This window comes from Sphaerodactylus townsendi, linkage group LG06 (genome assembly GCF_021028975.2).
Source record: "Sphaerodactylus townsendi isolate TG3544 linkage group LG06, MPM_Stown_v2.3, whole genome shotgun sequence".
NCBI lineage: Eukaryota > Metazoa > Chordata > Lepidosauria > Squamata > Sphaerodactylidae > Sphaerodactylus > Sphaerodactylus townsendi.
In genome coordinates, this window is record NC_059430.1 from 124,532,134 (window position 1) to 124,555,060 (window position 22,927).

General features: G+C 48.8%; 1 protein-coding gene across 5 annotated transcripts; it reads left to right on the forward strand.

Annotated features, from left to right (window-relative positions):
• Window positions 1–11,729: 11,729 nt before the first annotated feature.
• Window positions 11,730–22,690, forward strand: ZNF574 (zinc finger protein 574). 5 transcript variants are annotated; one of them, XM_048501845.1, is made up of 3 exons: window positions 11,730–11,773; window positions 12,717–12,801; window positions 19,296–22,690. In XM_048501845.1, the coding sequence occupies exon 3, from the start codon at window positions 19,316–19,318 to the stop codon at window positions 21,968–21,970; it is 2,655 nt and encodes an 884-aa protein (XP_048357802.1). In that variant the 5' UTR covers window positions 11,730–11,773; window positions 12,717–12,801; window positions 19,296–19,315; the 3' UTR covers window positions 21,971–22,690. The 5 variants fall into 5 exon arrangements, with proteins under 5 accessions (XP_048357802.1, XP_048357799.1, XP_048357798.1 ...); XM_048501842.1 differs by having other exon boundaries at window positions 11,736–11,773; window positions 19,293–22,690; XM_048501841.1 differs by lacking the exon at window positions 11,730–11,773 and adding an exon at window positions 11,785–12,006 and having other exon boundaries at window positions 19,293–22,690.
• Window positions 22,691–22,927: the final 237 nt, after the last annotated feature.

Genomic DNA, 22,927 nt, shown 5'->3' on the forward strand with positions numbered 1-22,927 from the left:
GACTTGAAAAAAAAATGATGATGATGATGATGATAAATGTAACAAATATTCTGAGTGATTTTTTTAATTTGTTCTTTTATTTGGTTCTGTCGTGGTTTTGTGTTTTTTTCCCTGTCTTTTTTTAAATTAAAAAAAACAAAACAAAATAAAAATCTTGCAACCAAAGACGAGTCAGAGGGGATTCAGAAATCTGTTGTGACGGCTGAATGCTGATAATGGGTGTTTATGGGAAATGTTACATAAGGGACTCCACCCCCACAACTATGGACCCCCTCTCTGTCACCCTCTTTCTGGTTTCAAGACAGCAGAGGTAAAAAGCGAAACCTCTTGCCATTTCTTATACATTGATACAACAGCTGCATTTCATGAAGAATAGGAAGTTCTCAGGTAGCCTGTAACGAACAAACTGAGTCCAGGGCAAAGTAACTACAAACAGTTCTTTATTCACTGGCTTAGACAGATCCGTAGGCAAGACAGGAAAACTCTGGGCACCAAGAGTTCAATCGGCAGTATAAAACCAGACCAATTCCCCACCCGTTCAAAGATACCGAAAACAAAGAGAGTTCACACAGAAAGAATCCCGCTTGTAGATAGCACGCAGACAGGAATATCTTGCCTCAGCTCCAACTCCGGGCAACCTGCCAAATGAAGAGTTGGCACACAGTCGGGTGGGAACCAAGGTCAGTTAGAAGAAGAAGAAGAGTTTGGATTTATATCCCCCCTTTCTCTCCTGCAGGAGGCTCAAAGGGGCTTACAATCTTCCCCTTCCGCCCTCACAACAAACACCCTGTGAGGTAGGTGGGGCTGAGAGAGCTCCGAGAAGCTGTGACTAGCCCAAGGTCACCCAGCTGGCGTGTGTGGGAGTGTGCAGGCTAACCTGAATTCCCCAGAGAAGCCTCCACAGCTCAGGCGGCAGAGCTGGGAATCAAACCCGGTTCCTCCAGATTAGATACACGAGCTCTTAACCTCCTACGCCACTGCTGCTCACACAGTTACACACAGCACTTGACACAGCCTCCAGATTCCAGCGAAGGCCAAGATAATCATGCCACCTTCGAATCTGCCCATTGTTGGCTTTTACAGAGGTCTGGTTTACGTACTTTGAATGAGAAATCCCAGCTACTGAAGTCACCTTCTGCCTGTAGTGGTCACCTGTTCCTGTGGCTGCTACTACAGGCATTTGAAAGTGAAGAACCCTGGGATTGCACCACACTCCTACCAAGCAAGGAGTGATTTACTGCTACCCACTTGTTGCCATGCCAGAATTTTACTTTGTCTTGCCAGGGAGAAGAAAATCACTCCTCTGGCATTTTCCTCGCTCTTGAGCACAGCTGGAGGCAGGGTGGTAGACAAGCCCTACAGTTCCTGCCACAGAGAAGAAGAGAGAGAGAAATGCACAGGCTGCAAAATACACGCAACGAACAGTCGAACTAGATATGCTGAAGATCTTTCCTACCCTACATTTCAATAAATAGTAGTCCCAGTGGGAGGGGGCATTAGATTGTGTCCAGGAGGAGGGTTTAACCCCTTCTCTGCCATGCACTTTCCAAATGGAAATCCCCCCTCCAGCTTTTATTCTGTAATGTGATATGCGTGACTTCTTATATTTTGTACAAAATCCACTCCATTGAATCCATGCAAAATGTCCTTACTTGGAATTAAGTAGAGTCCATGGCACAGGAGGAGGGTTTAACCTCTTTTCTGCCATGCTATTTCCAGATGTAAATCCCTCCCCCCCCCCTCCAGCTTTTATTCTGTGATGGGATGTGCGGCTTCTTATATTTTGGGTTGTACAAAATCCACTCCGTCAAATGCATTAAAAAATGTCCTTATTCTGGTAGAAATTTATTTACGTTCATGTTTTTGTTCTGTGTCCCCCCCCCCCGTCCCGTCCCGTTGCCCCACCCCCCACTGCTGCCGCCACTGCCAGACATCAGTGTGGCAAACATTCACTATTTAACTGTGCTGCACATAGAGCTGGAAGATTTGGAAATGCAGAAGAAGCTGGCCTTGAGAATCACACGACAAAATGGGAGCAAAATCCACTGTTGCTGTGGGTGTTGTGTGCGTGTGGATGTGGATGTGGATGTGGATGTGGTGGGGGGAATGCCGCTAGGTTCAGCAAGAAGCGAGCATTTGAAAGACTCGGGCTCATTCCACACATGCAGACTAATGCACTTTCAAACTGCTTTCAATGCTCTTTGAAGCTGTGCGGAACGGCAAAATCCACTTGCAAACAGTTGTGAAAGTGGTTTGAAAACGCATTATTTTGTGTGTGCGGAAGGGGCCTTGTTGATTTCACAAAAGCTGTACGCCAGTGGTTTCCCTCCCTTCACTTTGCTTAGCCAAATGTGCAGTCTTCTTTTGGTCTGGTGTTCCTTTGAGACTTGCCCATTGGAGGAAGGCTTCGCATTTGGCTGAGCTGAGTGGGAGAAGCCAAGCCAAGTGGGACCGGCTGTTGAAGACCTAGGGGATGTTGAAGTGTCCGTCATTTCCAAGGTTGAGTGTCCTGAGCAAAGGGCTAGTGATCAACGAAACGAATCAGCTACTCGGAGTCTCCCGGGAGACCCAACATATGTGCGTCTTCTGGATGATTCAGCCATCTCACACATGAAGAGGTCCAGCACAGTCCACCATTACCTACTGCTGGGATTTTACAAGCGCCTGTCAGAACTCAGTCATAAAAGGGTTAACTGTTTGTATGTAAACAAGTTGCTGAAGTCACTGTTTATGACCTGATCTATTGATTAGCTATTGGTCAGCCAGATAACCTTGCTTACATGTTAGTGAGCAGGCACATCAGAAGTTATAAAGGCCCCTTCCGGACACACGAGGCGACTCAGGTTCGACTCGTGTCGGCGGAGTCGTACCTCAACTCGAGTCCTCCCGTTCCTCCGCACAGCAGCCGACTCGTGTCTCCGGAGCCGAGCTCAGAGGGCGGGACCACCTCCCTGCGCTGCGTTCTGATTGGTTGCTGAGTCCCCCGTTCTGCGCATGCCCAAAGCTTTTCGCGCCGCCACGAGTCTCCCCTTCTGCGCATGGGCGAAATACTTAGCTGTGATTGGCTACATGGCAGAGTCGAGTGACGGAGATTCCGCACTCTGTCGGCTTCGGCTCGAGCGCAACCCGAGTCCGCCAGTCGACTCAACTCCCCAGTAGAGTCGAGAAATTCAATGGCGAGAGGGAGGTGAGTCGAGTCAGACACGAGTCCGACGCTACGTCTGTGCGGAGGACTCGGGTCGGACTCAAGTCAATCTAAGGTCGACTCCGACAATGCGGAAGGGCCCAAAGTTAACTCTGCTTCTTTGTTTAAGCAGCCATGACTCCAGAGAGGAGACTTGAGGTAGACATCATGTGAGACAGCAGATAGGTAGCAAGACATAACCAAACGTACAGTAATGTAGATGTGTAACAGGAAAGAATTTCTTATTTTATCTCCATGTGGCCCACACACATGCACACGCACACGCGCGCGCACACACACACACACACACTATTGTATGCTGCCATAGAATCCTGAACTAATGTGAGAATTAGCATTCATTTTTTACATTGCCTTTATCAAAACCATAATTTTGTGCATTATTGAACATGGTGCTTTGAGACAAGAGCATTTATAGTTCATTGAACGACTATCACCAATACCTGCTTTTTGTAAACTGGTAGGCACTAAGGCTCAAGCAGAGCATTCTACAACAAAGAAGTTCTGGAGGAATATACAACTCTACTGACATCTTTTTCTGAGACAGAATATATCTCCTTTTATGGAGACGTCCATCATTCTTAAGGTTTACCATTCTTATGTGAGAGGACCTCTATAACTCCCTTCATGGGCTATGGAGAGCATTGCCAACCCCCCCTGTGAGGCATAGAGTTCTCCCAGAATTATAACTTGATCTTCAAACTAAAGAGATCAATTCCTGTGGCAGAAATGGCGTCTTTCAGGGGTACCACGTTCCCAGAGTTCCCTGCTCTCTCCAAACTCCATCTTTGCGATTCACTATCTCAACTCTCCAGAACTTACATATTACACACAGGTCCCTCGATACGTGAGACTGCCATGTTCTGTGAATAGGTCAAAGTGCGTATTTTCCAGTTTTTGGTATGCACAAACAAGTGCCCTCATTAATCTGGATTACAAGTGGCACGAACACAGTAAAATATAAACATTGTGATAGCCACACAACATGCATTGTCCTGCTATATGAGGTAGCAGTGCCAAGATTGTAACGACTGAAAAGGGCTTATAGGATAGATGTGGTTATGACTAGTCACTGAACTTGCAACCAAAAAATTAATAAATGAGCTGAGTGTGCACGTGGGAAGGGGGATTCAATAATGCTTGCTCTCGTCTAACTTTTCTAGCATTCATGATTCAGTAAAAGGTCAGTCCTAATTCATGCAGAATTTTATGCTCTGAGAGAAAACCAGATATTTTCCCTGCATTACAAAAGCACAATTGAATCAGCCTCCCCCAACCTAATCATCCCAAACTCTTTTTTAAAACTGGTTCTGGTGGGTTTTCTGGGCTGTGTGGCCGTGGTCTGGTGGATCTTGTTCCTAACGTTTCACCTGCATCTGTGGCTGGCATCTTCAGAGGTGTATCACAGAGGGAACTCTGTTACATACAGTGTCCAGAGAGAAAGGAATGTTTGGGGTATATATTGTCCATGTCCCAGGGTGGGAACCAATCAGTAAGAGTTTGGGTGGAACTTGTTATGCAAAGATGTGGTTGATAGTCTTGTATTGCGGTTGGGGCTTATCAGTCCAGGGAGCGATTCACATTTTCATGCCCTGCAGCAGCAGCAGTATTGGTGAATGCAAATCCTGTGTTTGGGTGGAGTCCATTGTTCATGAACTTAGCATGCCCTTGGGGTTTGCTTTTGGTGTTTTTAAGTACTGGTAGCCAAGCTTTGCTAATTTTCAAAGTCTCTTCTTTCCTGTTGAAATTGTCTTGGTGTTTGTGAATTTCAATGGCCTCCCTGTGCAGTCTGACAAAGTAACCTTCTGAATTGTCCAGAATTTCAGTGTTTTCAAATAAAATGTTATGTCCAGTTTTATTTAAGATATGTTCTGCAACTGCAGATTTTTCAGGATGGTTAAGCCGACAGTGTCTTTTGTGCTCCTTAATACGAGTTTGAATTCTGCGTTTTGTGGTTCCTATGTAGACCTTTCCACAGCTGCAGGGTATGCGATAGACTCCTGCAAAAGTGAGGGGGTCTCTCTTGTCCTTTGCTGAGCGTAGCATCTGCTGTATTTTCCTGGTAGGTTTGAAGATGGTTTGTAGGTTATGTTTCTTCATCAGTTTCCCTATTTGATCAGTGGTTCCCTTGATGTATGGTAGAAATATTTTTCCTGTGGTGGGCTGTTTCTCTTCAGTCCTCTGGGTTTCTCTTGGTCTTAAAGCTCTTCTGATTTCTGCTGTGGAGTAGCCATTAGCCTGCAGAGCCCAGTCTAGATGTTTGATTTCATCAGGGAGGAGGTGAGGTTCACAAATTCGTTTTGCACGATCTGTCAGAGTTTTGATTATGCCTCTTTTCTGTTGTGGATGGTGATTGGAGTTTTTATGTAGATATCAGCCTCTGTGTGTTGGTTTTCTGTATACTGTGTGGCCCAATTACTTTTTTTAATTACTTCTTTTTAAAAAAACTAATTCTGTCTGTGAAGTTCTGTGTTCAGTGTAATCCCATGTAAGTGGCATCTAATATAATGGAATGCATAATGATCCAGATGTTTTATGTACGCCAGATGGACACTAGCAATCTCCTAGATGCTTATGGCTGAATTTCCAAGGCTCCTTTTGAAATGCCACCATAGAAGAAAGGAAGTGAATATTTACCGGGTAAAGTGAATGTAACAATTTTATTCAGCATGAGACTGCCAGAAAGAAAGAAAAAAATATCAGCAGACACTTTTTCTCTTGATATTGTACTGCAGGCTTTGGTAAAGTGAAGTCTTCTAAAATTCTCCCAATTTAAAGGGCACAGAATTTTTTAAAAAAACAACAACTAGAAAGGTCTTTGATCCACAGGTCAGCTCAGCCGACGTGTGCTGTCCTACAAATTCATTTCTGTTATAAAATGGGAATAGGATTTCCTATCTGTAGTGCAACAATATTGTAGCATAGTAACTACCGTTGGCCAGCGTGGTGGAGTGGTTAAGAGCAGGTAGACTCTTCTCTGGTGAACTGGATTTGTTTCCTTGTTTCTATACACAAAGAACTGTTAGGTGACCCTGGGCTGGTCCCAGTTCTTTTAGAACTCTCACAGCCTCGCCTACCTCGCAAGGTATCTGTTGAGAGGAGGGGAAGGCAGAGGTGGGATCCAGCAGGTTCTCACAGGTTCCCGAGAGTAGGTTACTAATTATTTGTGTGTGCTGAGAGGGGGTTACTAATTGGTGATTTTGTCACGTGATTTTTGCCTTAGTTACGTCCCTCCTCTCAGCGGTAGCATGCAGAACTTGAAACAGTCTAGCAGGAGGTACACCGGCATGCGTGGCAGCCTGCGCCTGCGTGCATTCGTTTCCCGCCCAAGGACCGGCGCAGTGGCTGCGTCCTTGCCACAGCCTCGCCCAGGAATGCCCTGCCCCCTGAATGCCCGCCCCCGCCCCTGTCGTGCCCCGCCCAGCCCCATTGGCGCTACGCCACAGTTTGAATCCCACCACCATGGGAACCTGTTACTAAAATGTTTGGATCCCACCACTAGGGGAAGGGAAGGAGTTTATAAACTGCTTTGACTTCTTACAGGAGAGAAAAGCAGAGTATAAATCCTCTTTAAGGGCAGGCGACTGCTTAGACTGCCAATATTGGGGGCATCAGGTACTGCTTGCTCTTAATATGACTGTACAACTCTTTATTCCTCAGTGGAAACAGACAGAGTCAATTATTCATTCTCTTATAGTCCTGACAACATAGGTCTGTTCCGACCAGCCTTGTATGGGCTTTTTAAAAATGCAGGAAAGTTAACATTATTGAAGCTGCACATGGTCCACTTGTGTATTGGCTGAGACCAAAATTAATAAAGATCTTGAGGTTGCAGTGGACAGCTGGGTGCAAATATCAACCGACAGCATGCGCGGAGGTGAGAAAGGTAAACTTCACTCCAGAGACTGTTAGTTAAGGGACTGACAATATTGTAAGACCCTTGTACAGAGCAGTGGGGCACCCGCATCTGGAATACTCGGTACAGTTCTGGTTGTTTCAAAAAGGGTATTGCAGAGTTGGAAAAAGTTCGGAAGACGGCAACCAAGACGATAAAGGCATTTGTGGCGCCTTTTCTATGAGGAAAGGCTGAAGTATCTGAAACTTTTGAGTGGCAAAAAGACAGTGGGGAGCCATGTCAGTGTCGTATAGAGTTATGCATGGGGCAGAGAAAATGGGGAAAGAGAGGTTTTTCCTCCATCTTTCATAATATCCCGTTTCTCCGAAAATAAGACATCCCCTGAGAATAAGACGTAGTAGAGTTTTGCTGAAGTGCTAAATATAAAACATCCCCCGAAAGTAAGACGTAGCAAAGTTTTTGTTTGGAAGCATGCCTGTCGAACAGAACACCAGAGCATGCAGCTGTGGAGTGGAAAAATAAGACATCAACCTGAAAATAAGACATAGCACATCTTTGGGAGCAAAAATTAATATAAGACACTGTCTTATTTTCGGAGAAACACGGTACTAGAATGTGGGAAGTTGAAGAGCAGCAGTTATGGAGCAGACAAAAGGAAATACTTTACTCAGTGGCCCCCGCAGTGCCCTGGCAACTGAACCCCGGCATGGCAAACTTCCTTGTACCGATGTACAAGGAAGTTGCCGTGTGCGGGGAGCAGAAGTGGTGCGCAGCAAACTTCCTTGTACTGATGTACAAGGAAGTTGCTGTGTGCCTACTGCTCTTGCTCTTGACTTTTCCCACGGAAAGCAAGAGCACTTCAGGTGCATGCCTGATGCCGCAGCAGGGCAGAGAGGAGGTAAACTCCCCTGTCCATAATTGGCCAATGAGCACTTACAGTGTGAATTCACCGCAATCAGCTGGATGTTGGGCTAGGACGGAGTCTGCAACCTGCGGCTCTCCAGATGTTCATGGACTACAATTCCCGTCAGCTATGCCATTTGACGATGCTGGCAGGGGCTGATGGGAATTGTAGTCCATGAACATCTGGAGAGCCGCAGGTTGCAGACCCCTGGGTCACTAGGTGGACCGTTGGTCTCATCTAGAAGAGGCCTCCGTATGCTGTTATGATTTTGACCATTAATGTCATAATCCTAATTGAACATCTTGAAATTAGTATCAACGCCAGATTAACTTGTTGTCCATTTCTGTAGGCCAGGTTTAAGTTGTGGATTGGATCCGGCCAGTTTTTTCAATCTCACTCAATTTCCCTCATTACTACAACCCTGGAGCCTACGTGGCTTTTGTCCATAAAGGTACTCTACGGTTGCCAACTCCAAGTTGGGAAATTCCTGGAGATTTCTGGATGAATCCTGGGGAGGAAGCTCAGCAGGTATTAAACCACAGAGTTTACCTTCCAAAGCAACCATTTTATCCAGGGAAACTGAGTCCTGTAGTCTGGAAACAGTTGCCGTTCCAGGACAGCTTTAGGCCCCACCTGAAGGTTGGCAACCCATAGCATTTGGAGGAGGGCATAAAAGAAAGCCCCTTCTTATTCCATCCATCCATCCATCCATCCATCCATCCATCCATCCATCCATCCATCCATCCATCCATCCATCCATCCATCCATCCATCCATATCTATCTATCTATCTATCTATCTATCTATCTATCTATCTATCTATCTATCTATCTATCTATCTATCTATCTATCTATCTATCTATCTATCTATCTATCTATCTATCTATCTATCTATCTATCTATCTATCTATCTATCTATCTATCTATCTATCTATCTATCTATTCTTTAGACTTTTATACCGCCCTATCCCCGGAGGGCTCCGGGCAGTGCACAGCATACAGTCATAAAATAGCTAAAACCTTTAAAAATAGTGGTAGAAACAATAAAAGACTAAATATAATAAGTATGATAAATATGAGTGGCGTCCGACAACCCCATTTTAAAAAATCCTCTCCCAAGAGGGAGGGACGGCGAGTCCCATTAGATGACAGGAGGCCCGGATGTAAGGAGCCAAGGAAAAAAAGGGGGGGGGGCACCATCTGCGGCCGGACCCTCCAAAGGCCCGGCGGAACAACTCCGTCTTACAGGCCCGGCGGAATTCACCGAGATCCCACAGGGCCCGGACAGCTGGAGGAAGAGCATTCCACCAGGCCAGGGCCAGAGCTGTAAAGGCCCTGGCCCACGTGGAGGCCAGCCGCATCATCGAGGGGCCAGGGACCACCAGTGTTGGCCTCAACTGAGCGAAGAGGCCGTACAGGGACATATGGGGTGATGCGGTCTCGAAGATACGAGGGTCCCAGGCCGCGTAAGGCCTTAAAGGTCAGCACCAACACCTTGAAGATGATTCGGAACTCTACCGGAAGCCATTTTACCATTTAGCCATTTCTTCCATTTTACCAGTGAATAATCTGTTCAGATCCAACCAGCTGTGTGCAAATTGTTTATCAAAGTTCTGAAATGAGGGGGTGTACTACAGTTTAAATGTTAGGTATTAAAAATCAAATAAAATAGAAAGGGGAGGCAGTGAAGGTGCTCCTGGCATTGCTGTATGGTTGCAAACGCCAGCTTGGAAGATATCAGGAGGATGGGGGATTTGGGGGTTACTTATAAATTGCTGAATACCCTAGACTAGAGTTTGCCCTCTGAAGTTGTCATTTTCTCCCCAGGAATTGATTTCTATTATCTCGAGATCAGTTGTAATTATAGGAGAATTCCTGGCCCCACCTGGAGGCTAGCAACCCTTGTCCGGGGCCATACATTTGATGCAAGATAAAAGTCAAAAGAAAGAGAGTCCAATGGCTGAGAGGCAATCTTTCCTTCTATTTGTGCCTCCAAGGCAGAAACAACTCAAGGTAGCAGTTACTACAGGCTGGCTTAAACCCCGCTGAGCAGCCACCTCCTGATAATATCAGTAATATTACCACCATAATCAAAAATGCTATTTACTCATCTTGATATAATGGATATTGTTCACTGTTTGTACTAGAAACAAATATGTCAGAATGCTTTCTTATACACTGGGGTTGCTGCAGCTTTAGATTTGTTTACTTTAGGGTAAACTGCATTGAATTCAGTAGAACTTACCAATGAAGAAGTAACACTGTACGTAAGGGGTATGTTGTGTCTACACAGACAGACAGGCCCTTTCTGCACAAACCTTTTAAAATGTTTTCAGGCAGGAAATAAAACATTTCCTCTATGGAGTTCTCCATTGTCCGTCCGTCCATCCCTCCCCCCCGTTTTATTTTCAGCCTGGAAATTTTTATCTGAAAACCCTTTTATGATGATTCTTCTTGTTGTGCGCGCATTTTAAAAGGTCTTATTTTTCCTACTGTGCTTTCCACACCTCTGGCCCATCCTCGAACTTTTCCCTGGTGCTATTTTATCACATCCCTAAGCTCACTCCATTCCCCCTCGCCTCTTCATTGTAGTCAGTTCTGTTTTTTTTTAATGGTCAAATCTAAGAAGCATCGATTTCACACAGCAACAGAGAATCCACGTATCTTGTCTTCAAAGCATGGTCTCCTAATATAGCCAAAAAATAAGAGAAACGCCCCCCCTTCATGGCAACCATGAAACGTTTTGAAGGGGTGAATGTGAATGGTCGGGGAGGGGATTGAAAACGTTTTGCAAACATTCTGCAAACGTTTTAGATGACTTGTGTGGAAAGGCTTATAGATAGGATTGATTTGTATCCATGTAAATGGATAAAGACATGTTTATGAGCATCAATATGTGCGTGTGTGTGTGTATGTATACACACAGACACACACAATGTGTAGTTTTGTCAAACTGCAGATCTCCAGACTACAGACTGATTCTCCTACAGAAAATGGCCGCTTTGAAAGGTGGCCTGGTACCCCAAACTCTGTCCTCCCCAACCCACGTTCGGCAGCCCTATAACGTGTGTATCCAGATACGTGTCAACGAAGCGAGTCATGAAATGATTACGTGTATGCATTGGGAGTGCAGAGACACAAGAAAATACCTAATGCCTATCTACCGTACATGCATGAGTGACTATAGGGTTGCCAACATGGGCTCGCAACCCCAGAGGGGTCAGGATCTCAGGCTTTCTCCAAAGCTGACATTTTCAACAAGGGGGTCTGCAGATTTGTTGTCATTTGAAGGACTCCAGGCGCCCCCTGGAGATTGGCAATCCGAAATACATGTTGCGTGTGCATTTATTCACAGACACGGGAGCGCAGGCATTCAGACATGCCTGATGAAGCAACCATGGTGACAAACTTATTCTCTATCTGCTCCGTCCTGTTTCCCTCGACCCCGCCCCCCGCTCCCGACTCTTTGGTTCGACCCATCCTCTGTCTCCCCCCCTTGAACCTCCGCCAATTGGTACGGCCCAGCCGGCCGGTTCCCTCGCTTTTCCTCCGGGCCCCACCCACTTCCTCTCCACGGCCCGCGCAGCCTCTCTGCGGCTCGCACCTACGTCACCGTGAAACCGCCCTATCAAGATCCCGAAGGGTTCGGGCCGAAGCGGGCGAGTCAGGTTGAGACGAGCGCATGGATTGGGCAGCCGGTCCAGTAAGGCGCCTCTGGATTGGCCGGGCCGCGTGATCCAATAGAGGGGCGGCTTGCTCTGGGGGGAGGTGAGAGAGAAGGCTGGGCTGTGGGGGACAGAAGGGAGGAAAAGGTGAGGGGCGGGGGGCCTGCGGGAGAGCGCCCCTAGTGCAGGGGGGAGCCCAAGGCGGGACTGGGGGGGACGGGGGGCAGAGGTGGAGGGAGGCCCCCTCCCAGCACCCCCCCACTACTAGGGTGGGGGAGGGGACCTCGCCCGCTCAATGCAAGGTGGGGGTGGGGAGGGGGAAGTTGAAGAGATTCCGCCCCCTCTTCTTCTTCTTCTTCAGAGCTCCCCCCCAAAAAGAGGTGAGTTGGGGAGGGCGATGCATGGGTGCCATGGGAGAGCAGCGGGGCGGGGCGGGGGCTGGAGATGTCAAAGAGATCCACTCCCTAGGCTTTTGCCACAATAAGCGTCATCGCCTGTCTGATGCCACAAGGCTCTTCGTTGCTGTCATGGACCAAAGGTTGCCAACTCCAGTGTGGGGAAACCTCTGGAGTTCTGGCAGTGAAGAGGTGCAGGGGTTGAGTTTCGAGGGGGCAGGGACCTCAGTGGGGTGTCTTCCTTTCTTCCAAGGGGGCTGATTGCTGTAGTCCGGAGATCACTTGTAATTCTGGGTAGGGTTAGGCCCCACCTGGGATCTGACAGCCCTGTTTGACAAGTGGAGAGACACTGCCTGTCCTTGCCCTGCAAGGTGGAAGAAAAGAGGCTTCCTGGAGCGATGGGTGCTAGGGTCCATTGTTGCTGTCCGTGCACCCTTCTTAAGTGCAGGAAGAAGAAAAGAGGGCTCTGTGCCTTAAGAAAAGATGGGGCTGGGGGCTACTGATGGGGGACAGCCAAGGATTGAGGATTTTCCTCTATTATAGTGGGGCAGTCTGAAAAAAGAAGGGAGGGTAACAGTTCTCATGGTGAGTTATAGTTTTACAGCCTTCATTATTTTCTAATTATTATGCTCTGTTACAAATATAGAATTCACGTTTTTTTGTTTCAAAATTTCTGAAAATTTTTTTTCTTGCAGGCCTTGGTGCTCTGAAACAGGCCGTATTGGATGTGTCTTTAGGACCACAAGCCCTTTGGGGGCTTTCCAGTTTTGAGCCTGGAAGGTACGTGAAAGAAACCAGATCCGTTTTCAACGTGGAGGAAAGAAAACAGGTGGAATGAGAGTCCAAGTGGCTGGGGGTGGTGTGGTGGATAAAAACCCATGGAGGAGAAATTAAATTTACTTTAAATTGTGAGCTGTGCTTTCCTTTAAAATTGACTTTTTTTAATAACGAAGCACTAAGACTTCAATAATCTTGTAAAACTAAATCGTTGACCCACTGTCAAAACATGTGGGATAGTAGTTAAGACAAGGTGGACTCTAATCTGTAGAACCACTCCTCCACATGAGCGACAAACTCTTTCTTTGTGAACAGGATTTGTTTCCCTGGTCCTACATATGACTCCTGCTGTGTGGCCTTGGGCCAGTTCGTTGGAACTGTCTCACCTCCACCTACTTCACAAAGTGCGGGGAGAGGAAGGGACAGGAGTTTTTAAGCCGCCTAGAGTCTCCTCGCAGCAAAGAAAAGCGGAGCATAAATACAAACTCCTCCTTATTTATATTTATTTATTAGATTTAGGAACCGCCCATCCCCGAAGGACTCTGGGTGGTGTACATCAACCCATAGATCAACGGCGATACACAATAAATAATTTAAAAACATATTAAGGACTCTATAAAATCAAAAAAACATAGCAGCATTACACATACAGTGCAGCAATGGTGCAATAATGGTGGTGCCTGGTCCCAAGGCTGGGAGGGGACAGACAGTTCTAAGTAGATGTTATATCAGGTGTGCTGAAGATGATATAGCACGCAGTGCAGGGACATCTGGGAGGGGGAATCTGCGGCCGGCCTCACCAAAGGGCCCGCGGAACAAAAAGGTTTTTGTTCCTTCTTCATCTGGCAGCATGCGTATCTTGAACTCAATATTATAGATAGGAGATGGTGGATCCTATGGGTGTGTGTGTGTATGTATATATATAAAAATGCAGGAAATTGTGAATACTTATGAGCAGTGTTCCCTGTAAGGTGAGCGACTGAGCAGGCACGCACTCAGCATTTAGGTGCTGTGCAGATAAAAATGTTGCCACAGGAGGTGCATTCCGGTAGCCGCCTCTCCCTCCCTCCCCATGAGAAGGTGGGGCAGTGAGCCGCTAGGAACGAGCGCAGCCCTCTGGTCTGCAGAGCGTCCCTGGGTCAGGTTAGGAAAGTGTGTGGAGTGTAGTAGTAGTGCTGGGTGAGGTAGGGAGGGTGCAAGAGGCCTGCTGTAGAGGCCTGCTAGGGGAGAACTGAAGCCTGGGTGGACGTTTCTTTAGCAAGTGAGATGAGGCAGACTCGGGTGGCACCTGCTGCTCCTCAAGGAGTCGAGGAGGGTGGCAGCAGCTCTGGTGAGTGGGTGTGGGGAAAGAGCCGGATGTACCTCTTTTTTCTCTCCTTCCTTCCTTCCTTCCTCCCTCCCTCCCTCCCTCCCTCCCTCCCTGAAGAGAGTTAATTACAAACCACCTCTGAGCATCTCTTGCCCTGAAAACCAGCTGCAACTGGAGAGTTGTTTACTCCCCCACGACCAAATGGAGGGATGTCCCTTAAAAACTCAATTATTTATATGTCTAATCCAGATGCATGCCGTGCACTTGTAACTCAATATAGAAGTATTTTTAAAATTGTAAATATGCGCTGGATAAGCTGCATGAAAGGCTGACTACCACGCAGTAGCTTTGAATTTAAAATATTTTTGCTCAGACCATCAAAAGATCTGCTCAGTGGTTGGGAAGCGCCGCTCAGTGGTGGGGAAAAACCAGAACGAACATTGCTTATGAGCTGCCGTGGCAACAGCATGCCTATTTGTTTTACATCTCTCTGTTTTTTGCTATTAGGCGCAACTGATCTATGACAACCCCGTGGAGTTTTCAAGGCAAGAGATGCTCAGAAGGGGTTTGCCATTGCCTGCCTCTGTAGAGCAACTCTGGGATTCTTTTGTGGTCTCCCATCCAAATTCTAACTGGGTCCAACCCTACTTAGCTTCTGAGAGCTGACAAAATTAGTCCAGCCTGGGTTATGTGGGTTGGGGCTCCCATCTCACAGAGAAAGCCTTTTTGCCCAGTTACTTTCATCTCATGCTTCTGCAAAGGTTCTGGGCATTTAAACTGGGCTGGGTCAACTTTTAGAAGAGCCTTGTGCTAGCCCAGGAGAATTTTTGATCTGTTCCCTCTGATCAGTTGACAAGTGGTTAAGAGTGGTGGACTCTAATCTGGAGAATCTGGTTTGATTCCCCACTACTTCACGTGAGCGGCAGGCTCTTATCTGGTGAACTGGATTTGTTTCCCCGCTCCTGCAAAAGAAATCTCCTTCTTCTTCCTACTACCATCATATCACAAGCTGTGTTTGAAAATCCTCTTAATGTCAGGACATTTGTCCCCAATGTCTGTTGTCTGTTTAGCCAGTTTGAAAAATCCTTTGCAGGGCTTTTCATAGTCTACTTTAAATTATTCTGGCAGCTGAATTTTAATGTTCACCGCAAACATGACTCTGCCTGACTCCAGATCATTTGCATTTTTTTATTTAAATATTTATGCCTGATTTTATCTGCAGTGTTGGGGGGAGGGGACCAAGAGTGTCCTACAAGATGGTTCCCCCTCTATTCTTTATCCTTTTAACAATAACCCCCGCCCCCCTCACTCGAGACAACTCAAGCTGAGAGGCAGTGACTAGTCTTTGGGCACCCAGTGAGCAGAAGGGGGATCCAAACCTGCGTCTTACAGATCTAGCTTGACATTCTAGCCACAGCAGCATCCTGACTTTGTATGAATTGACACAGTTCTCTTTTATTTGCATCTCACTTTTCTCGCAAGGAGAAGCAGACAAGCCTTTATTGGCATTCCAAATTACAATAAAACAATTGTCCATAAAAGACAGATAAATACAACAAACATTCAGAGTCTTATCAATAGTGTAGTCCAGATGAACTCATCAAAAGTGCCATTCCCATACACCTCTCGCAAGGAACTCAGAGTAGAGTCCGCTGTCTCCCTCCTCCGTTTTATTTTTCCCAATGCCATCAGCTCAGGTTGAGAGACTTGACAGCTCAGGTCTCCCAGTTAGCTGGATGGGGACTTGAACCCGGTTCTCTCAGTTCTGTCCATAGAGTTTAATCAACTGCCTCACACTGGTGCTCTGTCAAATAGGACACCGATCGTTGGGGGCAGGGCCGAAGAGCTATTTCCTCTCCATCGTCCCAAACCGTCCTTTTATGCCCGTCTTCCGTTTCTTTACTCAAGGAAACCTGTCCTCCTGTGCACGGATGGCCAAGGATTCTTCGTAAGCTTTTTAAAAGCTTTTTTTTTTGCAGGCCCCAGTGTCTAATGCTCGTTGGCACTCTGAAAAGAAAAACCAGAAGACTGGTGTGACAGGGCTCCTATACACGGGAGTCGTGCCGAGTCATTGCACGCCGGCCTCAAACCCGATTCTCCTCTGCTTTTGGGGAAAAAAAATGGACTGTCTTAAATCCGATATTGAAACTTGCTGACTCCCAGTTAGCATAGAAAAAGTAAACAACTGCCTCTTGTATAGACATACAAATCCAACATCAAAGCTTCTGAGGTTCAATAGGAACCTGCATTTCTAACTCAAGGTGAAAGCAGTCTCATGCAGGAAATGTGCAAGGGGCAGAGAGGCGAAGATGCTGCCCGTTTCGCTATTAGCTTTGGACCACATGTTGTGTGGAGGGTGCGTGAGTTTCTCCAAATCAGGAAGGAACACTCACCATCTGTATAGTTTTTAGGTTTTAGTGCTAAGTTTACATGGTAATATTGGTACTATTTTAACTTTGTATGTAAGCCCCCTGAGCCTGGCCAGGAAGCAGAGGCGTAGCTGGGCCAAACTGCGCCCGGTGCGCATTCTACATTTTCCGCCCGCCCGCCCCCCCTTCCCCGGTGGTGCCCCCCCCACACTTGCCTTAGTTCCTTTCCTTTTTCTAGAACTTTTTCAGGCTGCAAAAGGCCTGTTCACAGTAAAAACGGCCTGGTGGGAACTATACTTCCCAGGAAACCTTGTGAGCCCCAAGGTCTCCTGGGAACTGTAGTTCCTCAGGCCGTTTTTACTGCGAACAGGCCTTTTGCAGCCTGAAAAAGTTCAAGAAAAAGGAAAGGAACTAAGGTAAGTATGAGAAGGGGGTGGGGGCGCCACGGGGGGAAAGGGGGAGGGGTCTGGGGGTGATTTTCTGCGCCCCCCTGGCATGCGCCCAGTGCACAGCGCACCCCCTATCCTCTTGTAGCTCCACCACTGCCAGGAAGGCAGGGTATAAGTAGAGTAGAGTAAGTGGGGGATGAACATGGTGGTCAAGGACATTGAAGAAGAAAAGTTTGGATTTATATCCTACCTTTCTCTCTTGTAAGGAGACTCAGTGTGGCTTACAAGCTCCTTTTCCTTCCTCTCCCCACAGCGGACACCTTGTGAGATAGGTGGGGCTGAGAAAGTTCCAAAGAACTGTGACTAGCCCAAGGTCACCCAGGAGGAATGTAGGAGTGCAGAAACACACCTGGTTAAGCCTCTGCCACTCAGGTGGAGGAGTTGGAAATCAAACTCGGTCCTCCAGATTAGAATGCACCTGCTCTTAACCACTACACCATCTTTTTGGGCTTTAACATTTGTATGGTTCAAAACTTAAATTCGCTGTGCAAAGTGTCATGTTAAGTAGCCGGCTGTTAGGCTGACTATGAGAAGACATAAAAATGACCTCTTTGGTCATCTGCCCCCTCCCCCCCCCCGCCCAGGACTTTGGATTAACCCCTCCCGCCTCCCCCACACACATATATTGAAGCATCACACTGCGGACGAATAAACCGTTGCATGAAACAGTCAATTTCATTTTTATCCTGTCCTTCGTTCCAGTTGCTCGGGGGAGCCTACATAGATTTCTCCCCCCTTCACAGTGGGGTTAGACCGAGTGACATAGTGCAAGTGGTGTAAAGACCATAATACAATTACTCGATTCATTCCAGGAAGTATTTATGGCCATGTGTGTTTGTCAGCCTTGCTGATTTAGATCTTACCTTTCCTGTTCCTTCCTGATTTGGCAAAACCACAAACGGCTGCGACTCCGCTTGCCGCTTGTAGGGGTACTCACACACAGGCTAATTCGGTCTGAGCTGCTGAATTGTGCAGCTTTTTGAAACGGCACCACTGCACAAACTTGAAGCCGAAACTTTTTGTTTCGTCAACGTGTATATTTGTCGCTGCGGTCGCTCTCCCAAAAGAGGCATTCCCTTGGGTGAAAAGATATGGATGGGCCCGGGTTGAAAAGCATTTTTGAAGGCCTGCTGCCCGGTTTATTTATTGATTCGTCGCTGTTTTTCCTCGCAGAGTTCAAGGCAGCTTACAAACAAATCACAGGCAATAAAATATGTTGAAAACGTAAAATTGTAAATCACAGTTTAAGGCTGTTCTAAAAAGACTGTTACAGCAAAAGATTTTAGTATAGTCAATTGAGGTGCAGTGGTCAAGAAAATGTTATGCTTCCGCTTTAAAATATAATGCTGTCTTTGTCAAAACCATGCAGGGGTCTGCAATCAGCGGCTCTCCAGATGTTCATGGACTACAAATCCCATCAGCCCCTGCCAGCATGGCCAGTCGGCTGATGGGATTTGTAGTCCATGAAGATCTGGAGAGCCGCTGATTGCAGACCCCTTAGTGCATTATTGAACATGGTACTTTTGAATGCCAAAATGTATATTTACTTTCAGACTTCCAAGCAGATGGGAAGAGCAGGACTAGGCAGGCACTAGGGCCCAGGCGGGGCATTCTACAACAAAGGAAGTCCAGCATGTTGAGTTCTTTGGCGGAGGAATAGACAACCCTACTAGCATCTTTTTCTGAGGCAGACTATAGTAACTTAACCTCCTTGGGGGATGGGGGTTGTTTCTTAATTATGAGGCTGCCTCCCAAAATGCCCTTTCTTGTGTACTCATGAAACAAGCATTTTTGAATGATGGGACAGTCAGGATCTTAACTTCCAGGCGGGAACATATGGGAGATTAATAGGGGATACCTTTTTTAATGACAAGACGATTTCCTTGCTGTAAAGCAGTGGCTCTCAACCTTCCTAACGCCGCGACCCTTTAATACAGTTCCTCATGTTGTGGTGACCCCCGACCCTAACATTTATCCATTTTACAGATGGAGAACACTGATGCAGAGAGTCTTAGGCGCCCCCTGTGAAAGGGTCATTCGGCCTCCAAGGGGGTCCCGACCCCCAGGTTGAGAACCACTGCACTAGAGGTTCCCAAATTGGTGCCTGCTGACACCTGTCATGGTGCCCACGGTGTTTTTAGAAAACCAGCAAGGTCAGATGGTGTTTTTGCCTCGAAAGGCTTTCGATTGGCCAATGGAGATTTGATTAGCTGGTGGAACGAGCTGCCAAGTGGTGTTAGGGCCCTGTGGGACTTAGGGTTAGGGTTAGGGTTACGACCCCCAGGTTGAGAACCGCTGCTGTAAAGGCTGTTGCCCCAGTCTAGCCCCTCCAGCTTCCTAACTCTTCCTCTCCTACAATCTCCCCAGCAGGTCTTGAGCTCCTTTCCACGATGGCTGAGCAAGGGGAGGAGACCCTGGTGTACGTGGAGCACCGCTACGTCTGCTCCGAATGCAGCCAGCAGTTCAGCTCCTTGGAAGAAGCACTGGTCCACCAGCAGAGCCACATGTGCCCCCAAGAGCAGCAGTACGAAGTGGTGGGGCTGGCGGAGGCCGGGCTGGTGGCAGGCGGCGAGGCTGGGCTCTATCAGACGGTGACCGTTCAAGAAAGCCAGTACCAGTGCTTGGAATGCAGGCAGATCCTCCTCTCCCCGGGGCAGTTGTTGGAACACCAAGAGATGCACCTCAAGATGGTGACGCAGGAGCCAGAGCCGTTGGTGAAACCGATCAGTTCCAGCCAGATCCACTACGAGTGCATTGAATGCAAGGCCTTGTTCAACAGCCAAGACGTGTGGCTCGCCCACCGGCAGACTCACCGCAAGCCTCCCGAGCCCCCAGCCCCTCCTCAGAACCGAGCGCTGGTCAACCTGGAGCATTCATACCGTAAGCCTGAAGGTGGGGTAGATGCCGGCGGCACCGTGCAGCTGTTGCTATATGAGTGCAGCGAATGCTTCCAGCTGTTCCAGTCGACCGAAGATTTCCTGGAGCATCAGGCCACGCACCAAGTCATCGCCCCGTCCCCTGCGCCACGAGCCCGGAATCAGCCCGCTGTCTGCCCCGCGGAGATGAAGGAACTGCCACCCCCACCGCCGTTGAGCTTGGTGGGGGTGCACAACGGGGCCATCCCCCCGCCCGCTCCCCCCAGCGTCACAGCCACCGACCACAGCTACGAGGTGAAGATCAGCCCCGGGGAGCAAGCCCCCCACAAAGCCAAGCCGCCGGCCAAGGAGCACGAATGTTCCGAGTGCGAACAGGTCTTCCCCTCGGCTCACAAGCTCCAGTTGCACATGAGGAGTCACCGGCAGGGTGCCTTCAAATGTCCGCTCTGCAGCAAAGTGCTGCCGTCCCCCGGGGCGCTCGAGAAGCATCGGGAGGAGCACAGCGGGGAGTCACGCTTCCTGTGTGTGGACTGCGGCCTGGGTTTTGGGACCGAGGCCGTGTTGCTGTCCCACCGGCGCTCTCACTCGTCCAACCCTCTCTACCGCTGCACTTGCGGGAAAACCTTCATCAACATGACCAAGTTCCTGTACCATCGGCGCTCCCACAGTGCCAATTCAATGCAGTCTCCTGAATTGCCTGAATCTCCTCTGGAGGACCAGCCTATGGAGGAGGAGCCGCCCGAGGCCCCCCAACCCCCCGAGGAGCAGCAGGAGGTGGTCCCTCTGGCTATCATCTGCTCGGTGGACAACGCCGCCACCGCCCTGGTGGACAGCATTGCCGTGGAGCAAAAACTGGAGGAGTTTCAGTGCCAGCTGTGTAGCAGCACCTTCCCCAAGCAGGCGCAGCTGTCGCGCCATCAGCGCTTTGCCCACAAGATGGAGCGCCGCCACAAGTGTCTGACCTGCGGCAAGATGTTCAAGAAGAAGTCCCACATGCGCAACCACCTCCTGACCCACACAGGAGAGAGGCCGTATCACTGCAAGGAGTGCGGCAAGAGCTTCAACTCCCCGGCCAACCTGCAGCGCCACCGCCTGACGCACACGGGCGAGCGCCCGTACCGCTGCGACATCTGCCAGAAATGCTTCACGCAGTCATCCACTTTGCAGCAGCACCTCCTGGTGCACAGCCGCCACTACCCGTACAAATGTCAGGAGTGCGGCAGCGTCTTCCACCGGCCCTACCGCCTGCTCATGCACCGTTACCACCACACCGGGGAGTACCCCTACAAGTGCCAGACCTGCGGGCGTTCCTTCTTGCTCCGCCGCCTGCTGGAGGTCCACCAGTTGAGCCACACGGGCCAGCAGCCTCATCGCTGCACGTCGGGTTGCGGCGCGGCCTTCGTCACCGCCGAGCAGCTGAAGGAGCACAAGTGCGGCAAGATGAGCCGTCACTTCGAATGCTCCGTCTGCGGCAAGAAGGTTGGCTCGACCGCGCAGCTGAGAGCCCATGAACGCCTACATGGGGACATCCAGACTTCCGAAGGAGCGGAGGAGGAGCCCCCCATGCTCGAGCCGCCCCCGCCCCGTCCCCGTCGCCCGGCCTGCCCCAAGACGTTTGAGTGCGGCGACTGCAAGAAGCTGTTTAGCACGGAGACGTCCCTTCAGGTTCATCGCCGCATTCACACCGGCGAGCGCCCTTATCCTTGCCCAGATTGCGGGAAGGCCTTCCGGCAGTCCACACACCTCAAAGACCACCGACGCCTGCACACGGGGGAGAAGCCCTTCAAATGCAACGATTGCGGCAAGGCATTCACCATCGCTGTACGTCTGGCTGAGCACAAGCGCATACACACCGGGGAGCGCCCGTATAACTGCGACGCTTGTGGCAAGGCCTACCGCTCTTTCTCCAACCTCTGGAAGCACCGCAAGATGCATCAGCAGCAGCGCCTGCAACACGAGCAAGAGGTCATGGCGGAGGCCGTAGCTGCCGCCGCCGCTGCTGCCGCAGCAGCAACATCGTCGTCATCCACTAACGAGCAGGTCTACGGAAACACCGTGACCATTATGGAGACCATCCCGGTGGTGGAGACCATTGAAATCTATCCGACCGATGGGGGGGTTCACTTTGAGAATATCCAGGTGGAGAACGTCCAGATTGGGGGGGTTTGAGTTGGGCTGGGGGGAGCAAGGAAGGGCAGCTGATCACGCTCTGCGGACTGGGAGCTGCTGTTCTCTGGCTCCCCCTTATGGGCCTCAGGTGTAGCTGCAGCAGCTGACACCCTCTTAATCTCTCCTCCGGCTTTTGCCTGTGTTCCCTTTCCTGCCTGCATCCTGGCTGTATCTGGACCGTGGGCACATCCTTCCTTCCAGATTGTATAGATGGACTGGATGCCACTCTCTCCTCCCCTCCCCTCCCCTGCCCCCTTCAGGGCAGCAACTTGGGCACTCCATGCCACCATGGCCACTGCTCCTTCACCCCCTGCTGTTTGGCCAGGCCTTTCCCCATTCAGCTGTATGAAGCGTGGCTTTTCTTTTACGACTTGGGTTGTCCCAAAAAAAATGCCCACTAGCAGCCTTCTCTGTGGCTGATCCCTATGGCAAAAAAAATCTTCCTTTTTTTTTGTTTATTTGTTTATTAGAGTGCTCCTGGGAGTGCTGACTTCTCGGCCAGGGCACAGTCTGGATTGTAAATACCTCTTGACTGAATTTCTCTTCCACCTTACGAGATTCTCTCCCTGTTTGCCAACGGTCTTCGTCTCCCAGTCGTTACTCGTGGCCGGTAACAGCATAATTCGTTTGGTTTCTCGCTAACTGGATTCCTTCATACGGCCACGAGGGTTTTTTTTTTTTTGTTATTTCGTATTAAAATTAAAACAGAAATCAAAGCACTCTTAACTTTTGAAGCGTGGTTCTTTTGCTTTGGGGGGGAGTTGGCGATTATGACCAAAAAAACCGGTCTGGTGCTGCTAAAGGGAAGATCTCGACCAACTGATGGAATTTTTTTCGTTGACCCGCCGTCCACTGTTTTAAGACATCCAGAGGAAACTTGCTGGGATAGCTCCACAGGGGTCGATAGAGTAGAGTAGTCTATTTTTAAAACCTCTGCAACTAAAAACAGCCATGCCC

What these genes read in the sequence shown, in the direction of transcription:
- ZNF574 (XM_048501845.1), top strand. Translation starts at nt 19,316, where the DNA reads ATGGCTGAGCAAGGGGAGGAGACCCTGGTGTACGTGGAGCACCGCTAC.